This window comes from Cyprinus carpio, chromosome A8, assembly GCF_018340385.1.
Source record: "Cyprinus carpio isolate SPL01 chromosome A8, ASM1834038v1, whole genome shotgun sequence".
In the NCBI taxonomy this organism is placed as follows: domain Eukaryota; kingdom Metazoa; phylum Chordata; class Actinopteri; order Cypriniformes; family Cyprinidae; genus Cyprinus; species Cyprinus carpio.
In genome coordinates this window covers 20,726,682-20,741,553 of record NC_056579.1, presented here as the reverse complement: position 1 = coordinate 20,741,553, position 14,872 = coordinate 20,726,682, and the positions used below count along the sequence as shown (strand labels likewise).

The following is a 14,872-nucleotide window of genomic DNA, read 5'->3' as shown; positions in this document are numbered from 1 at the left end:
CATGATCTTGTAAAATTTATTTTATACAAAAGTATATTTTCAGTTTGCAATGTACAACTTTACATTACAGACATTTTTTTTACATTATTGGTGTGTTTTCAAACACATTGATCTTGTTGAGGGTCTTGAGACTGTGATATAAATGTAAAAAAAAAATTAAAAAATTAAAAACAATTTCTAGGATGTACCCTTATGTGAATATTCCTATCTGAGCCAGACCAACCCTGGAGATTATTTATCAAGATATACAAGAAACTTGATTATTCACATTGGACTCTGAATTGTACCACAAAGTAATTGGTATTCATACGAAGAATGGCATTAAAAAGATTATTTATACCTATTCCACATCAACTAGGAGGCTATTCTCTTTTGCAGATATAGATACACTGATGAACATATCAACATGTAACATTTACATTTGCAGATGCTTTTATCCAAAGTGATTTACAGTGCATTCACTGCTACATTTTATCAGTATTGTGTATACACTGGGCATTGATTCCAAAACCTTGCAGTTGCAAGTTTCATGCTCTACCAGCTGAGCTACAGGACCGTGTATGAAACTCCTAAAGGTAGCATTAGTTTTTAAAATCAACATGAAACAAATCGCAACCCATTGTACTTCATGTAAAACCATCCTGAAAGTTGATCAAGAAAACTGCCTTGATCCTTCAGTATCTGAGTTTTTTAGTAACATGTGAAGGAGTCTGTATTGAGAAAGTAAACTCATCCATTTTGGTTTCATGTTGACCTATAGATCTGAAGGACCAGTCGTTTCAGAATCATTCAGTATGGCTGCAGGCCTGCCATGCTGTACCCAGCGGGTGGATGCCAGATGGATAATGGGTAAGGGTAGGAGGACAAAGCAGTCTCGTAAGACCCAGGAAAGGGGGTGCCCACTGGAGGGCAATGCATAGAGTGGGTCTGAGCAGGAGGTATTGTTAGATGGGTTGGAAGAAGGACATGTTGAAGAGGTAGAGCCTTCAACTGTTCGGTTAAGTCTGCCCGAGCTCTTGGCAGGTAGGGCATTGTTACACCGGCATGAGGGTGGTAGAAGAACTGCTGGGTAGGCAGAGGCTTGGGCAACTCTGTCTTTGCTTTATCTTTCCTGTCGATAAGGCGGAGTGGAGAGCCCACTTGTGTCTTCTTCAAGTAGGCTTCATCGGTGATGGGCCTCTTTAGGAGGTGCTGGTGGTAGGACATGTGTGGTTTAAAAGTGGGCTGTAGTGACACAGGTCTACAAGGATCTCGTGGTAAGACCTTGGAGAAGCTGGAGGCATGAGGGACCCAGCAGGGTTTGGTGTATGCAGGCGAAGGCATCCTGTAGGATGTAAGTCTGGTGCTGGATTTACCATCCAAGGTCCACGGCGAAAGACTCCTCTGGGTCTTTTCGCTATGGGGTGGGCCACCTGGCAGGAAATCCCTGTAATGGTTGCGGTGATAGTTGACAAGTTCTTTGCTGCTGGGATAACATCCGAGAGGCTTGCAAACTCCTGTGCTAGCAGCCTTGGACGTGGGGAGAGCAGACAAACGAGAAGGTGTCTTACTTTCGGTATCTTTGGAAGGAGACTTCTGGGTCGGCACGGCTATACAGTCCTCAGAGGAGACAGAGCAAGGAGAGAGGCTACGGGACAAGGAGCCAGACGGAGAGGAGACCGGGAGGGGTGAGCCATCGGAAGAGTGGCGAGTGCGATTGGAAGAAGGACACACAGGAGACTGGGAACAGTGGGACAGCTGAATAACAGAGGGTCTCTCCAGTTCTGCACCGTCCTCCAAGGCACCAGAGGCAGGGATGGTCAGGCTAGCCTGGGCCAGACGCTTCTTCTTCTCCAAGGGAGAGATCACCTCAGTCGGGGTGGGAGTATGAAGGAGGGGGATCTCTCTGGAGCAGGTGCCTGGGTGGGGACCATGGACAGAAACCACGGATGACTGCTCAGAGTCCAGGCGATCGGAGGATGCCAACCATGTACTGTGATGGGAACACATGCCTCTCTCACAGTGATGATCTGATCCCATTTTCTCCTGAGAACAAAAAGGACATGCTTCAGCACAAGGAGCAGACAGATACATCTCCACACATAGGACATTTGGAGATATATTCTATGCATCACTTAGATTTATATTGTTGTATGTAGGGTTTGGTGATAGATGATTATGCTGTTGATATAAAATCAAGCAACATTGTGAATATTGCTAAAGTTCTAATGTGTATTTTATTTGGCCATTGAGTTTCTTAAAGAATGTTATTTGGATAGTCCAGTAATCCCTCCTTCTCCCAAGACTTGAACATGGGAGCATTTAGACCAGGGGTGTCAAACTCATCTCTTAGAGAGCCACAGTCCTGCAGAGTTTAACACCAACCTGCTCCAACACGGCTACCTTTAGCTTTCAAGTAATCCCGAAGACCTTGATTAGCTGGGTGAGGTGTGTTTAAACTCTGCTGTTGCCCTCCAGGAACTGTTTGACATCACTGATTTAGACAGTAACATAAATAGCACTAGATTAATTTCCATTAATGGGCTCAAACAGCTAACCGTCCAGCTAACCGCCTATGGCCTGAGCCACTGGGACTGGCTCCAGATGCCCCTGACCCTACAAAGGGCAATTGGTTTAAAGAATGGACGGCGGGTTCAGATAGTTCATTTCAATGAATCAATTTAACAATCTGTTTGCGTCATTACTTAAAAATGTCCCATTAAAAAGCTGAAGTTCACATAGCACTGTCCCCACCCTAACTATACATTCGACAAAGACTTTCTTTGATCCGAGTACATTTTCTTCCTGCTCACCTCGCACTCTTCTCTCTCCATCTTCCTCTTCTTCTTGCTCTCTGGCTTACTTCCCCTGTTCTCAGGGCTCCTCTTGTACTGTTTTCGAGGTTTGGAAGGTGGCAGTGGTTTGTCCTCCTCCCCTCTGAGTTGCCGCTCAAAGGGCAACACCAACCTGCACAAAGAAAGAGTTTTACTGTTGAAGCCATGGCCTAGTGGTCAATGCAAGTGCTCTGAAACTTTGATCAGTTGTGTGCATGTAGGCAATGTGAGTTTGAGTATAGCTAAGCAATCCAACATACAATTTTTGATTGGTGAATTAAAAAATGCATGGTTCGTTACAGTTAAAAGTGAGTTTACCTTTCGTAGTGTCTGCGTGTGCAGGTGGCTGCACTGGTACTGCCTGGACTACCTCCCAGCTCATCGTACACATTCTTCCATAGCCTCCGCACTGTTACCTGTGAGCAAACACAACATTATTACACACCCTTAGAAGAAAAGACAACTGAATTTAACTACCTACTGCATATAGCAACTTCTCTGACAATGATTCACTTAGAAACCCAGATGCTAATGACTAATTCACGAGTTTGCACTTACATATATTCAGATATGTAATTCTGAACATGAATTTGCCTTGACCAATGTAACGCTGTTTAATTGGAAAGTGACCACTGAGTAAACGGCACTACATGCATCATTATTGACAATGGACAACGTTTTTTAATGCGATAGCGCCTTAAGGCTAAATGTGTTTAATGTGCAATTCTAAATTAGCATCTGTGCTTGCATTTTGTTTTCTTGGACTGACAGTGTGTGTATTGCATGCACTGCATTATCATTCTGATCAGCTCTTGTCATAGTGGAACTTCATGATTAGTCACTGGTTAGTTTCAGAGGTTGCCTCAAAGTACAAAAAGTAAATACCCTAAATTTATTTTCACAGGCTGATAAAAGTTTCAGCTTTACAATGCTAATACCACCCTTACTGCCTGACACATTGCTAAATCAATTAATGACCACGGTACTTTTTATTTACAGGTGTCAGTCCTCTGAACTTCGTTTAGTCACAGCAAACACCTTCCGTTTAGTTGTGTTACTGGAAAAAAGTTTGACTGATGCAATAATGGCATTTTTTTTTCAGCATGACTCTTTTTTGAGTACAATGTCAGACTTTCCACTTCCAGACCCATTTCACACACAGAAACAAGACCCCCTTTGGGTCAGACAGACAGACAGACATTGTTTTGTCAAACATCGGTTTTACTGACCACACGCACACTCATTAAAAATACAAACACTTTAGCACCTTAGAGTGAGTGGAAACTTAAGGGTGAGAAAACCAAGCTTTGAAGCAGTGGGTTTGGGCAGAAAGAGCTAGGCGGAAGATGGACCCTCGTTCTCATTGTGGTCATAACGGTCACTGTTGTATGTATGGTGTGGCCTACAGCCATCATAGTTTCCACTGTGCAAGAGCAAGTGGCAAGTGCATGACCTGCTTCTCAACTTCCTCGTTAGATGCGGAAGCCTCGGGCAGTTGGCATACTTGCACAATATATCGACATGATAATTCTATCAGTGGTATGAATGAGAGATGAGGGAGATAGACCAGCACCAGGTTGTGAAAGGTCTGTCTGGAGGTCTGTTTGCTCAAGGTTGTGTGAGGATACTTACCGCATCATATCCTCCAAGTGTCTCCACAGCTTTGTAGATTTTCCACAGGTTGACTGGAAAAAAGACAAAGACACGATTGCGTCAACACACAATCTTAAAGATCAAGTTATGAGATGTAGATGGCACTTCTCATCAAAACTGTGATCAGTGAAAATCAGTGAAATGAGGTGCTCCTCATCTCAAGGAAGTCAGACTAAATCTTATAAGAGCTGTTTTGTTTTCTATTCATTTTATATGTGATATGCAACCCTGTTACCAAATGTTGGGACATCTTGAAATACAGTTTAAAACTTTAAAAATACAATGCCAGACGGGGTAACAGGGTTGCAAATTTAGCATAAATATAGCCTCACTCAGTAGTGGCTAGCTAGTTTGGTTTGTACTTATTAATAAACATTTTCCATGAATTAAAGAAAATATTTGGTAACATTTTACAATAAGATGTTAGTTCCTGTTAATTCACAGTGCAATAACTAATGTTAACAAACACAACTTTTGATTTTAATAATGCATTAGTAAATGCTGAAATTAATCAACTAATGCTGTAGAAGTATTGTTCATTTGTAGTTCATGTTAACTAAAGTAGTGAACGAATGTTAACTAATGAAACGTTACTGTAAAGTGTTACCAGTATTTTTACAACATTGTGGTTAACAGACTTGCATGTTTGAGCTCAACACAGCAACATTTTAAAAAACTGACAAAATGTACTGTCTTTCTGTCCCATTATAAAAAATCCAAATTAAGTCGTGTGTAATGATGAAAAATCACTTTGTAACATAACTATGCAAAATGTGGGACTACAGATTACATTTTTAAAAAAAAATTATATTTAAAAAAAAAAAGTAATACAATGAATTAAATATGAGTTCAAAATTCTGACTAATGATAATTAATTAATTAATTTTACATCTGTTTTATTTTTGTTTTAACAGTTAACACGACATTCGACATGATTTCTGCCTCATGGTTTAAAAGAAAAAGTCCTGACACACCAAAGTGTACCGCATTATTGGAAAGTGGCAAATACAGTACATGATTTAGTCAGCATGTTGTTGCTTTTTAATATGGTGCTGCATCACCACCCAAAAAACGGTTGCGGTTGTGTTCTGTGCTGAAAAATCAAGCTAAATGTAAGTAATAAAATGCAATTATCTAAATAGTTGTACATAGTTGGAATAGCATAATAAATAGGCTGTTCAACTTTTAAAAGGAAGGAGAAAACCTTTAACTTTGTTACTGATGTCAAAGTTGGTGTATCTGACCTTTCACTAATAAAAGTTAGTCAAATCAGAGAGATGCCAACACGTAACATGCCCTCATACTCAAAAACCATGAACAAAACTATAGAAGGTAAAACTATAGATGAGCCCGAGACAACACTAAACACAGGTTCATTTGGATTGTGACGACCACAGAGTGTTTTGGTATGGCTGCAGAGAGATTGAAACTCATTTTTTTCATATTGCAGGGCCTGGACAGTTCTTGGTAATAGAAAAACAATTACATTTACATTTACATTACATTCATTGAATTGCATTGCATTTGCATGATTTTGAGGGCTGAGGTTTTTGTGTTGTGTTATTACATAATGTTCAATGTAAAATCTACATCTTGAAGCAAAACTAGTTGAAAAGCACTGATTTAAATGTTGTAATATTATATGCAACAGTATTCAGACTCACTCTGTTTAAAGCCAAGATGGGGAATTCTCTCTATAGGCGTGCCTCTTTCCTTCATGAAACAGTACAGATTGGTCACAAAGGTTCTCTCTTCACTCTCAGATTTTTCAGTTCTGGATCCTTCCTCGCTGCTATTGGTGGAAACCATGTTCTCCATCTCCCTGTTGGTCTAGTGGAAAAATAGTGTACGGTTAAAAGTCACAAAATCACAAAAGTTGCCAAAAAATTTATTTAATTGTCAATTTCTGTCCAGTTCAGGAGTTCCCAACATAACAGTTCAGTAACCAATAAATCTAAACTATGCATGTGCACTGTACACAATATAGACAATATATGAATATATGTGGGTGAGTTTGTGTCATTTACAGGAAGCAGCGTAACTGTGCTTCGAACAACTCCAAATTTCACTTTCACACAAATAGCCTGATAAATCTGCTCACTGATTCATTTTCTCAAAGTCTCATGCAAAATTGCAGGTGATATAGGTGTTCATGCAACCCCGTTCCGAGACCAGTCATATTCAGAGTGTGAGACTGAAAACACAACAGCTTTGGCTTTCACCACCACTTTCAATAAGTAACCAGACATCCTGTTTGAAGGGAAACCGAACCACTGGTGGGGTTTTCACAAAAGAAAGCTGCACTGGTGCTGTACTCCACGCTATGATAAAGACACAAGTGGTGCAAACGTGAGAAACTTTGCAGTTACTGCAAGAGGGCGGGAGTTTGATGTAGGCAAATCTTGTGATTTTCAGCTGAAGCACAAGAGCATGAAAGTAGCCTTCCTTATCTATATGATACTAAAAAGGTGAAGTGGGATTATGAGATATGTTCCTCAGATCACACTTTCGCACAATCTGATCAAAAGACTTTGTGGAAGAAGCTAAACTCCAGAATAAAGGGCTGTTCATGATAACTACAGTTATAATGCTTTAATAGTTCACACCACAACTATAACAATAACGACACAGAGGAACAATGACGTTGAAATCACTTTCAGAATGATTTTTTTCCAGCTGATGAATAATGATAAAAACATTCACCGTAAATCAGAGTCCACCCAACTTTAAAGCAGCAGACTATAAAACTGCAGCACACGGTTATAATAAGCAATATGTTATCGTCCATTATTGTGGGCACTTGCATTGTTATCTTAATATTCATCATTCTTGGTGTGATCGGGTCTGGACCACACAATCAGCCGTTGTGAAAAAGAAGTGCGTTTAACTGTATTGCATGTGCACTTGTATTCTGAATCTTAAAAAAAAAAAATACTTTCAGATATTGCAATATTAATGATAAAAGGCCACTTAAGTATACTTTTATGACTATGTTTCTAAACACAATTAAGTACACTTTAAAAAGTGCACTTTGTAATCACTTAAATGTACATTTTAAATAATTGTTTTAATATTTTATCATGATTTATAGAGTTATGATGTGTTGACTAACATATTAAAGCGCATGTAAAGTACTTGATTGCAATTTAAAATGTGTTAATATTACATTTAAATGTACTAAACTGCAACTTCATCATTACAAATGTGTAATTACAAATATATTTAAACACATGACACACGTTTCAACAGAGATGACATTAAAGTATATTTTAGTTTCGCATAAATGCTTGTTAGTATTTAAAATGTGCAATTAAGTATCCGAAAACATATTTATTTTGCACATAGATAGGCCTACATCCTTTAAAGTATATTATTTCCATAAGAAATAGTATACAGCCTAATATAGACAAAAACACAGGTTTTCAGTAAATGTGAGCGGTTCTTGCACTTGCAAAACTTGCTGCTATGTATGTTAGCATTGCTGTACAAATGCTTTCTGAATGTATATAAGCAATAGGATATTTAGAAAGGAAAATTTAAGATAGAAAAAGAAGAATTAGGGCACGTTATTAGGGCCATTATGTAAATTATACGTAATCATGTAATCTATAAAAAGTAACTGATACAGTAACTGTAATCTAATTATGAGCACTTTAAAATGTAATATAATCTAAGTACAAGTAATTAATATTTTAAATCTGATTACGTCTTAATCCCTCCTTTAGTGTACTTTTATTGTTTTTTTGTTTTGCCTGTTTAACTGTCTGCCATGTGATAACTCAGAAACACCTCTTCTCATGATTTGGGGTATGATCCATGTCTTTAGCAGAAACTGTTCAGGATAAGTTACGCACTGATGCTCTCGCCTTAGCAAACACCACTAATAACAGGTTAGCATAGACTATCAGCACCTTATAAACCTTGTTGATGTTCTTGCAAAGCAAGGAAGGAACAAGCCCTGTTGAAAAAGGGAAGTAAGTGAACGTTATCTACAGAAAAACAGCACATTCACCCTGAGTGGCAAAGTGCTATAAGATGATCAGGCCAAAGTGGAACTGCTAGCATCTAGCGCACAAGCACACAGGACAATGACCCACAGTGCAGGCAGGCCGCAAGTGAGAAACGAAAGAGTGAAGGCATGCAGAAATGAATGCCAACCGTCACACAGGATCGCCCAGTCAGTAACAATACACATGACTTATAGGGGGGAGGCAGAAAAGTTGGTAAACCCTAGAAAATAAGTTCATGTAAGCAAATTATGACAAAAGCTGCTTATGTACAGCTGGTATATAAACTGTGGCTTGATGCATGTCAGGCCAACTGCAACTGAGATTAAAACTATGATTTTACAGAATTGTCAGAAGTTAGTCAATCACAAAAGAGGTCATTTACATAAGCAGTTCTTAAAGATACGGTAACGGTGGAAAATGATAAAAGAGAAATGAACTTTGATGAAAGAAACCTTGACCAACATCAACACTGAACTGACTCGAGCTGAATAACGAACGAAAGAACAGCATTGCTGCCTTTTGTAGAACTACTTATAGCTGAATTGAACTTGGTTCAAAATTGATGAACTTCACACTGTTATTGATCTGAATTGACACAGCTGACTTGTGCTAAATAATGACAAATTTTATTGCTTTAAAGCTGCTTTACAGCAGAATCTGCATTGTCTTTATAGATGATTTCTCATAATTGATTCTGTTATTTTGCTGTTTATCTTTGTGAAGCTGCTTTGGAACAATCTGTATTGTATAAAGCGCTAAAGAAATAAAGCTGCCTTGACATGAGTAACAATATAAAATGACATGAAAACTTAATTTGTATACAAAAGTGTGTAATATGAACCCCTTGCCCTGCCTTTTTTTTTGTTTTGTTTTTTGAAACCAACCTAAACTGGTTTGCTGGTCTCAGTTGGTCATCCAGCCTGGTCTGTTTGCTTGGTTCTGGGACTTCTCAGCTAAGCTTAGACTGGTTTCAGCAGGTTTTTTAGCAGGCTTAATTGTTTGTGGAAAAAGACAAAAACAATGCATAACAGCTTGCGAATAGAAATTCCCCGGTGACTATATACACTACGCACAGAAAGCTTTGGATTTCCATTTGATGACTTTGGTGGTTGTTCTCTGCCAAAGCGATGTTCAGTCAGAAAGTTTCACACTGAATAGAGTTCCTCAGAGAGCGTAACTTCTTCCCAGAATAAGGCCTTTACAATGACTAATATTGTGCGCATAGGGCTTTATTCTAGCTACTGAGTAATATAGAAGCTAAGAAGGCCCCTTTTCAGCGAACTGAAATGAGTAAACATTGAGGCCAAAGATTACATCTCTCTCATGTGAAGGGAATAATATCATACATGTAGGCCTAAAAGCTGGGGCAATCTAAAAGAGTCTGATTCATTCTTTCCCTCACTTCAGTCGTAAATACAACAGAGAAAAATTGACACGTCTATTTCTATGGCTGCTGCTGAGCTCCAGTGTGTCCTGAATTGAGTCATCTTCACTGAAATTTCATATACGGCCTTATCTGATTGCCATCTACCCAAACACTTCCTGTTATATTGACAACACTGATAACCAGCTTTGAGGAATAGTTTGTTAGCACTAGTTCTTGGAATAAATATTTGAATATCTTTTAATCAAGGGGAAGTGCTTTTTTGAGAAAGACGCAGATGGTATTTTCTTCTGAAATTGGTTTATAACGGTCTGTTAATATTGTATTACACATAGCCAATGTATACATTTTGTGCATTTTGTGTCTTTTATCTAATGAAATTGTAACAAAATCATTCTTTAGCCACAAATGTCATCAAAGAAGAGATTTAACTGGTGGGATGCATATATTAAAATGCTTGAAGCATGCTCTCATGAAACTATTTTGGCCAATTGACACATTACTAAAAATTTAAGATCAGTCGTTCAATTTAATACAGTCATATCAAGACCACAATAGGGAAGAGCTTAGCTCTTAAACGCTACCTTCAAGTTTCAAACAGGAAGGGTTTTTTTGTGTTGAGAACTGTGCCCCCAACCCTCTTGAACTGTGGCTAAAAGTAGCACAGGCCCAAGTGTGAGAGACTTTCTGCGAGCTGCAGCTCTTCAATTTCCACCTCATTCAAATTTCGGAAAAGTGCGTGGGTTAGTCTGCAGCGGACGTGTCAATAACACTCAGAATGAGAGTTTATAAATGTTGATGAAGACGCAGTGGCATGGCCAGCGCTCACCACCAAAACCACAAGGCTTTCAACTTCTGACGCCACCCTGGAAATATGATGCATCTTTGCACTAGCATAACAAACACTGTTTTCAATTACCAGAAGTGTGAGAGAGAAAAAACATCTGTGATTGTTTATATGAGTATCCATGTGCGTCGCATAAAAGAAATGACTATAGATGTCACATCTTACCAACCCCCTGCAATCTAACACTAAAAACTCACTCATTCACTTGTTATTCTGATGTACTACAGAAATGAAGAACCGAAAACTGTAACCGAAATAAAAGTGGCCAGAGGATGTTGCGTCAACACATGTAAATATACTGGAATATGGATTTTTCCAGCACACATTAGAGGAAAAAAAAATAATTCTTGCAAAATGAAAGTCAAATGGACATTCGGTAACTGTGTCATATCGTGTCAAGTGACTAACTACTGTTACTGACATCAGCATTCTCCGTAACCGAAATATTGCAATGATACCAGAAATCAATTTGGCAACAGTCATTAGACCGAAAGGGGAAGTGAGATGTTATTTTTACAAGCAAAATTTGCACTTCAGCCACATCAGGAGAATCAGTTATGTGAAATTTACATAAACTCCATTCAAATTCAAATTCACGTTCACAGTTAAATTATGGGAGACGATCCATGATCATGCCTTAAACGGACAGTTCACCCAAAATAATGCAAATTCTCTCATCACTTACTCATTTTCAGTGGAACACAAAAGCAGAATTTTTGAGAACTGTTACGTAACTTTTGCCACAGAATGACCACCATAAAAATAGTCAGTATGACTGAAGTCATTTGATAGCCTGTGGCAAACTATGAACTATCAAGAAATGTTCTCTACAGTGTTTATTTCCACAGGGAATAACACCATACATGCTTAAAATGACAAGAGGAGGAGTGAATCATGAGGCACATGTGCTGCCGTGTGTCTTACCTGGTTTGGTGAATTCAGCTCCTGCTTTTTCTTTTCACAGTCTTCTAGTTCCCCTTCTCCAACATCGACCTCTCCTCGAGGGTCCAACACTAAAACAAAGCCCAGCATACTAGTTACACACAAATGAAGGTGTAAGCACGCAAATACATCAAAAGAATGCACACAGTGTTTGAAACTTTCAGTTAGAGGTCAGCTGAGTTTTTCAGTGGCTACCGTAGATGCAGGTATCTAGAAAGGAGGCCGGCTGGTCGCCTTTATAAAAGTGATAGAATTCTTCAGTGATAGCCATTCAAAACTGATTTTGGGAACAGAGAGATAGAGGTCTTTTCCAGAGACACCACAGAAAATCAATGGAAAGCGATTGGGTAACTATAGAACTGGTTCACCCAGAAATCGATATACTGTACAAATTCTGTCAAATTTCAGTGTTAATTATATTCCAGTTAAGAATTTATTAACATTTTGAATGAGCTTTTTGTTTTTATATTTTCAGTTTTCCTTTTATTTTATTTTATTTTTTTAGCTTAAGTTTGAGTAATTTTGCTACATGTTTTTAATTTTTTTACTTTTATTTTTTATATAACTTTAGTGAATTTTTATTTCAGTTTTAGTTTTAAGAATTTTAGCACTTCAACATTTCATTTTAGTTTTCTTTTTTTTAGTTTGTGCTTCTGTCACTTTTATTAGTTCTTAGGGTTTTCTATATATATTTACTGAATTGTTTATTTCAGTTTTAGTAATTTCAATACTTCAGCTTATGCCGAAATGCTGCCAAGATGACATTTCTAGTTTTCAAGTTTTTTTAAATTTAAGTTTTTAATCTAATAAAAATATTGTATTTCAGCTTTATATCAATTACTGAAAATCTGTAATTGTTTGAGTTTTAGTCAACAACACCACAGTCTTCTTTTTTTGCATTCAACAAAATGATTTTTTGGCTGAACTGTCCCTTTAAAAACCGCATTTACACTTATTAGATCTACATAAACATCCCTCACCCCTACACTCTTTAAAAAAAAGCTGAGGTACAAAGTTGTAAATTGGGATATACCTACAATACTTACAGAATACCTACAAAAAGCTAAAAGGTACATCTTTGTACCTTATTTACCCTAAATGGAACATAACAGTGCTTTAAAAGTACATGAAGTGAACATATTAGTACCTTTAGAAAGGGTATCGGCCCAGTGAGAGTGTATCCGGTGAATCCCAATGACATTAAATATCAAAATCAGCTGCTAATTTAGCATGAGCAGAGCAATGCTCACTGTTTACCCAGCACCTGCTTCATAAAATGCAGTTTTGAATCTGAAGAATTGAATTAAATGGGCGTGTAAAACAGAAAGAAAGAAAGAAAGAAAGAAAGAAAGAAAGAGAGAGAACATTCTAATATGTAACCACACGATTACAACACTACTTCCTGTCTGTATGCATAAACCACAGCTATGTGATGCTCTGCACAAATATAAAAATAAACATATGTGAGCTGTCTAATAAAATTGACACTCCAATGCATCTTCTGATTATTATAATATCTATATCTTGCATAAACTTAGCAGTCGTGTGTTTATTACACAATCTCTTATCATTCAGACATCAGTTCGGCCAATTCATCACCGCTGTTTGTTTTGAAATGACTGGATTGTGGAGGTGAATGTGCAGTGACTCCATTTTTATAACATTTTCAGAGCTTTGTATTTCTTCAGGAGGTGCAGAGGACACCATTATCACACTGAACTTTCGATGGCCAAATTTCAGGTCAAAACTGGCACAAAGGCGAGCATATCAAGTCATCTACTGTTCAGGCATCTGCTGTGAATAGCACCAGCACAATGCAACCATCAGGCACCTGACAGCATCTTATTCACAAACCACACAAGCATTGAATTATAGGTTGGCTCTGGGCAGCCTCTACCTCAAAGTCTCCACTTCCCTTTCTCACAGCCTCCTCACCGCTCTCTACACTCACATCTCTGTCTGTAACATCCAGCAACGCTTCGCTTTCGAGATCAGACGTTTCCTGTGCCAGGGCACTCAACAGGCTTCTGTTATTTTACTTCCCCTTCAGAGCCACAGTGCAGAAAGACTGTGACAAGTTGGACTGATATTATCACTGGTGCGAGAGCAACTTCTGCATTGTTTCGGGCAGCCTGCTATTGTTCGGATGGGGCAGATGGGATGAAACCCAAATGAATTATTTCATCGAGCATCCCCTCAAACATCCGAAGACCTTTAACTTAGGCTTTTCTTCTGATATGCTAACCATGAATTTGTCATATCCTGGATCGTCTCAAAAATAAAGCCATAACGTGCGATAACATCACAATGTGATAGCCTCATAATGTCACAGACAAACTTGTGTTCACATTATGACAACATCAAAGGACGATACAAAGTTATCAGTGCAGAAATACATATCTGTGATGCTCGATAAAGCTTCCCAAACAGAAATGGCCTGTGATGTTTGGTCAAGCAGCTTATCTGGCCTATTCTCATCAGTTTGCTGTCGGTGTATCAGATGAGGGGCTTTACGCTTCAACAGCAATGTGCTGCTATTTCTCTAAACCACTTCCTCAAAGAGCAAAACCTGTTATGGTTACTCATACCTAGTCCTTATTCAAATTACTACAAATGACAGTAATAACCATTATGGTAAGCCACTTGACATTCTTTCCTTCCAAAAAGCTAATATTTCATCTTATGATAGCCTAACTACTACTAAATAATCAAACAGTGATTAGTATCTTTTCTCTTCAGTATCTATCAGTTATACTAGTAGCTATCTATTCATTAGGCTACTATCCCAGTTTTTCTTCTAAGATTTCCTAGAAAGATTTTGAATTTAAATATACAGTAGCTAATCTGACTAGTCATTATATATGACAAGTAAACATACAATTATAATTTGTGAGATCAGAAGTAGCGTCTCGGAAAAGGTTACTTTTGAAACTAAAAATAGCTACTGGTCACCATTAGATTACTTATTTGTAAAGTTAAAAAAAAGTGCTAAAAAAAAAAGGCATGCTAATTTTACACATTAGAAAGTCATCGCTCCATTCATAGCATTATAAGCGCTTACCCATTTTAGAAAAGCGCGTCGTCCAGAGATGAAACGTCAGGAGCGTGTTTTGATGTCTGTCCTCGAGTCTCGCGCAACAGTAATTGACAGCTCGCTCTCCAGCGCGCTCTGCCTCTCATTGGACACTCGCTCTCTACAGGACTTCCTCACTCGAGGCAGTCA

General features: G+C 38.3%; 1 protein-coding gene across 1 annotated transcript; it reads right to left on the bottom strand.

The window, feature by feature from the left end:
- Positions 1 to 2: 2 nt before the first annotated feature.
- On the bottom strand, positions 3 to 14,865 carry LOC109063513 (AT-rich interactive domain-containing protein 5A-like). The gene is made up of 7 exons (XM_042762736.1): positions 14,711 to 14,865; positions 11,632 to 11,720; positions 6,131 to 6,296; positions 4,446 to 4,498; positions 3,132 to 3,229; positions 2,793 to 2,946; positions 3 to 2,025 (listed from the first exon to the last, which is right to left on the bottom strand). Exons 1-7 carry the CDS (start codon positions 14,712 to 14,714, stop codon positions 790 to 792), a joined length of 1,800 nt encoding a protein of 599 aa, XP_042618670.1. The 5' UTR covers positions 14,715 to 14,865; the 3' UTR covers positions 3 to 789.
- Between the last annotated feature and the right edge of the window lie 7 nt (positions 14,866 to 14,872).

What these genes read in the sequence shown, in the direction of transcription:
- LOC109063513 (XM_042762736.1), bottom strand. An exon ending in AGCTGAATTCACCAAACCAG is followed by an intron (nt 6,297 to 11,631) that starts GTAAGACACACG and finishes TTTTTCCACTAG; the next exon opens with ACCAACAGGGAGATGGAGAA. An exon ending in TGGAGAGAGAAGAGTGCGAG is followed by an intron (nt 2,026 to 2,792) that starts GTGAGCAGGAAG and finishes TTTTGTTCTCAG; the next exon opens with GAGAAAATGGGATCAGATCA.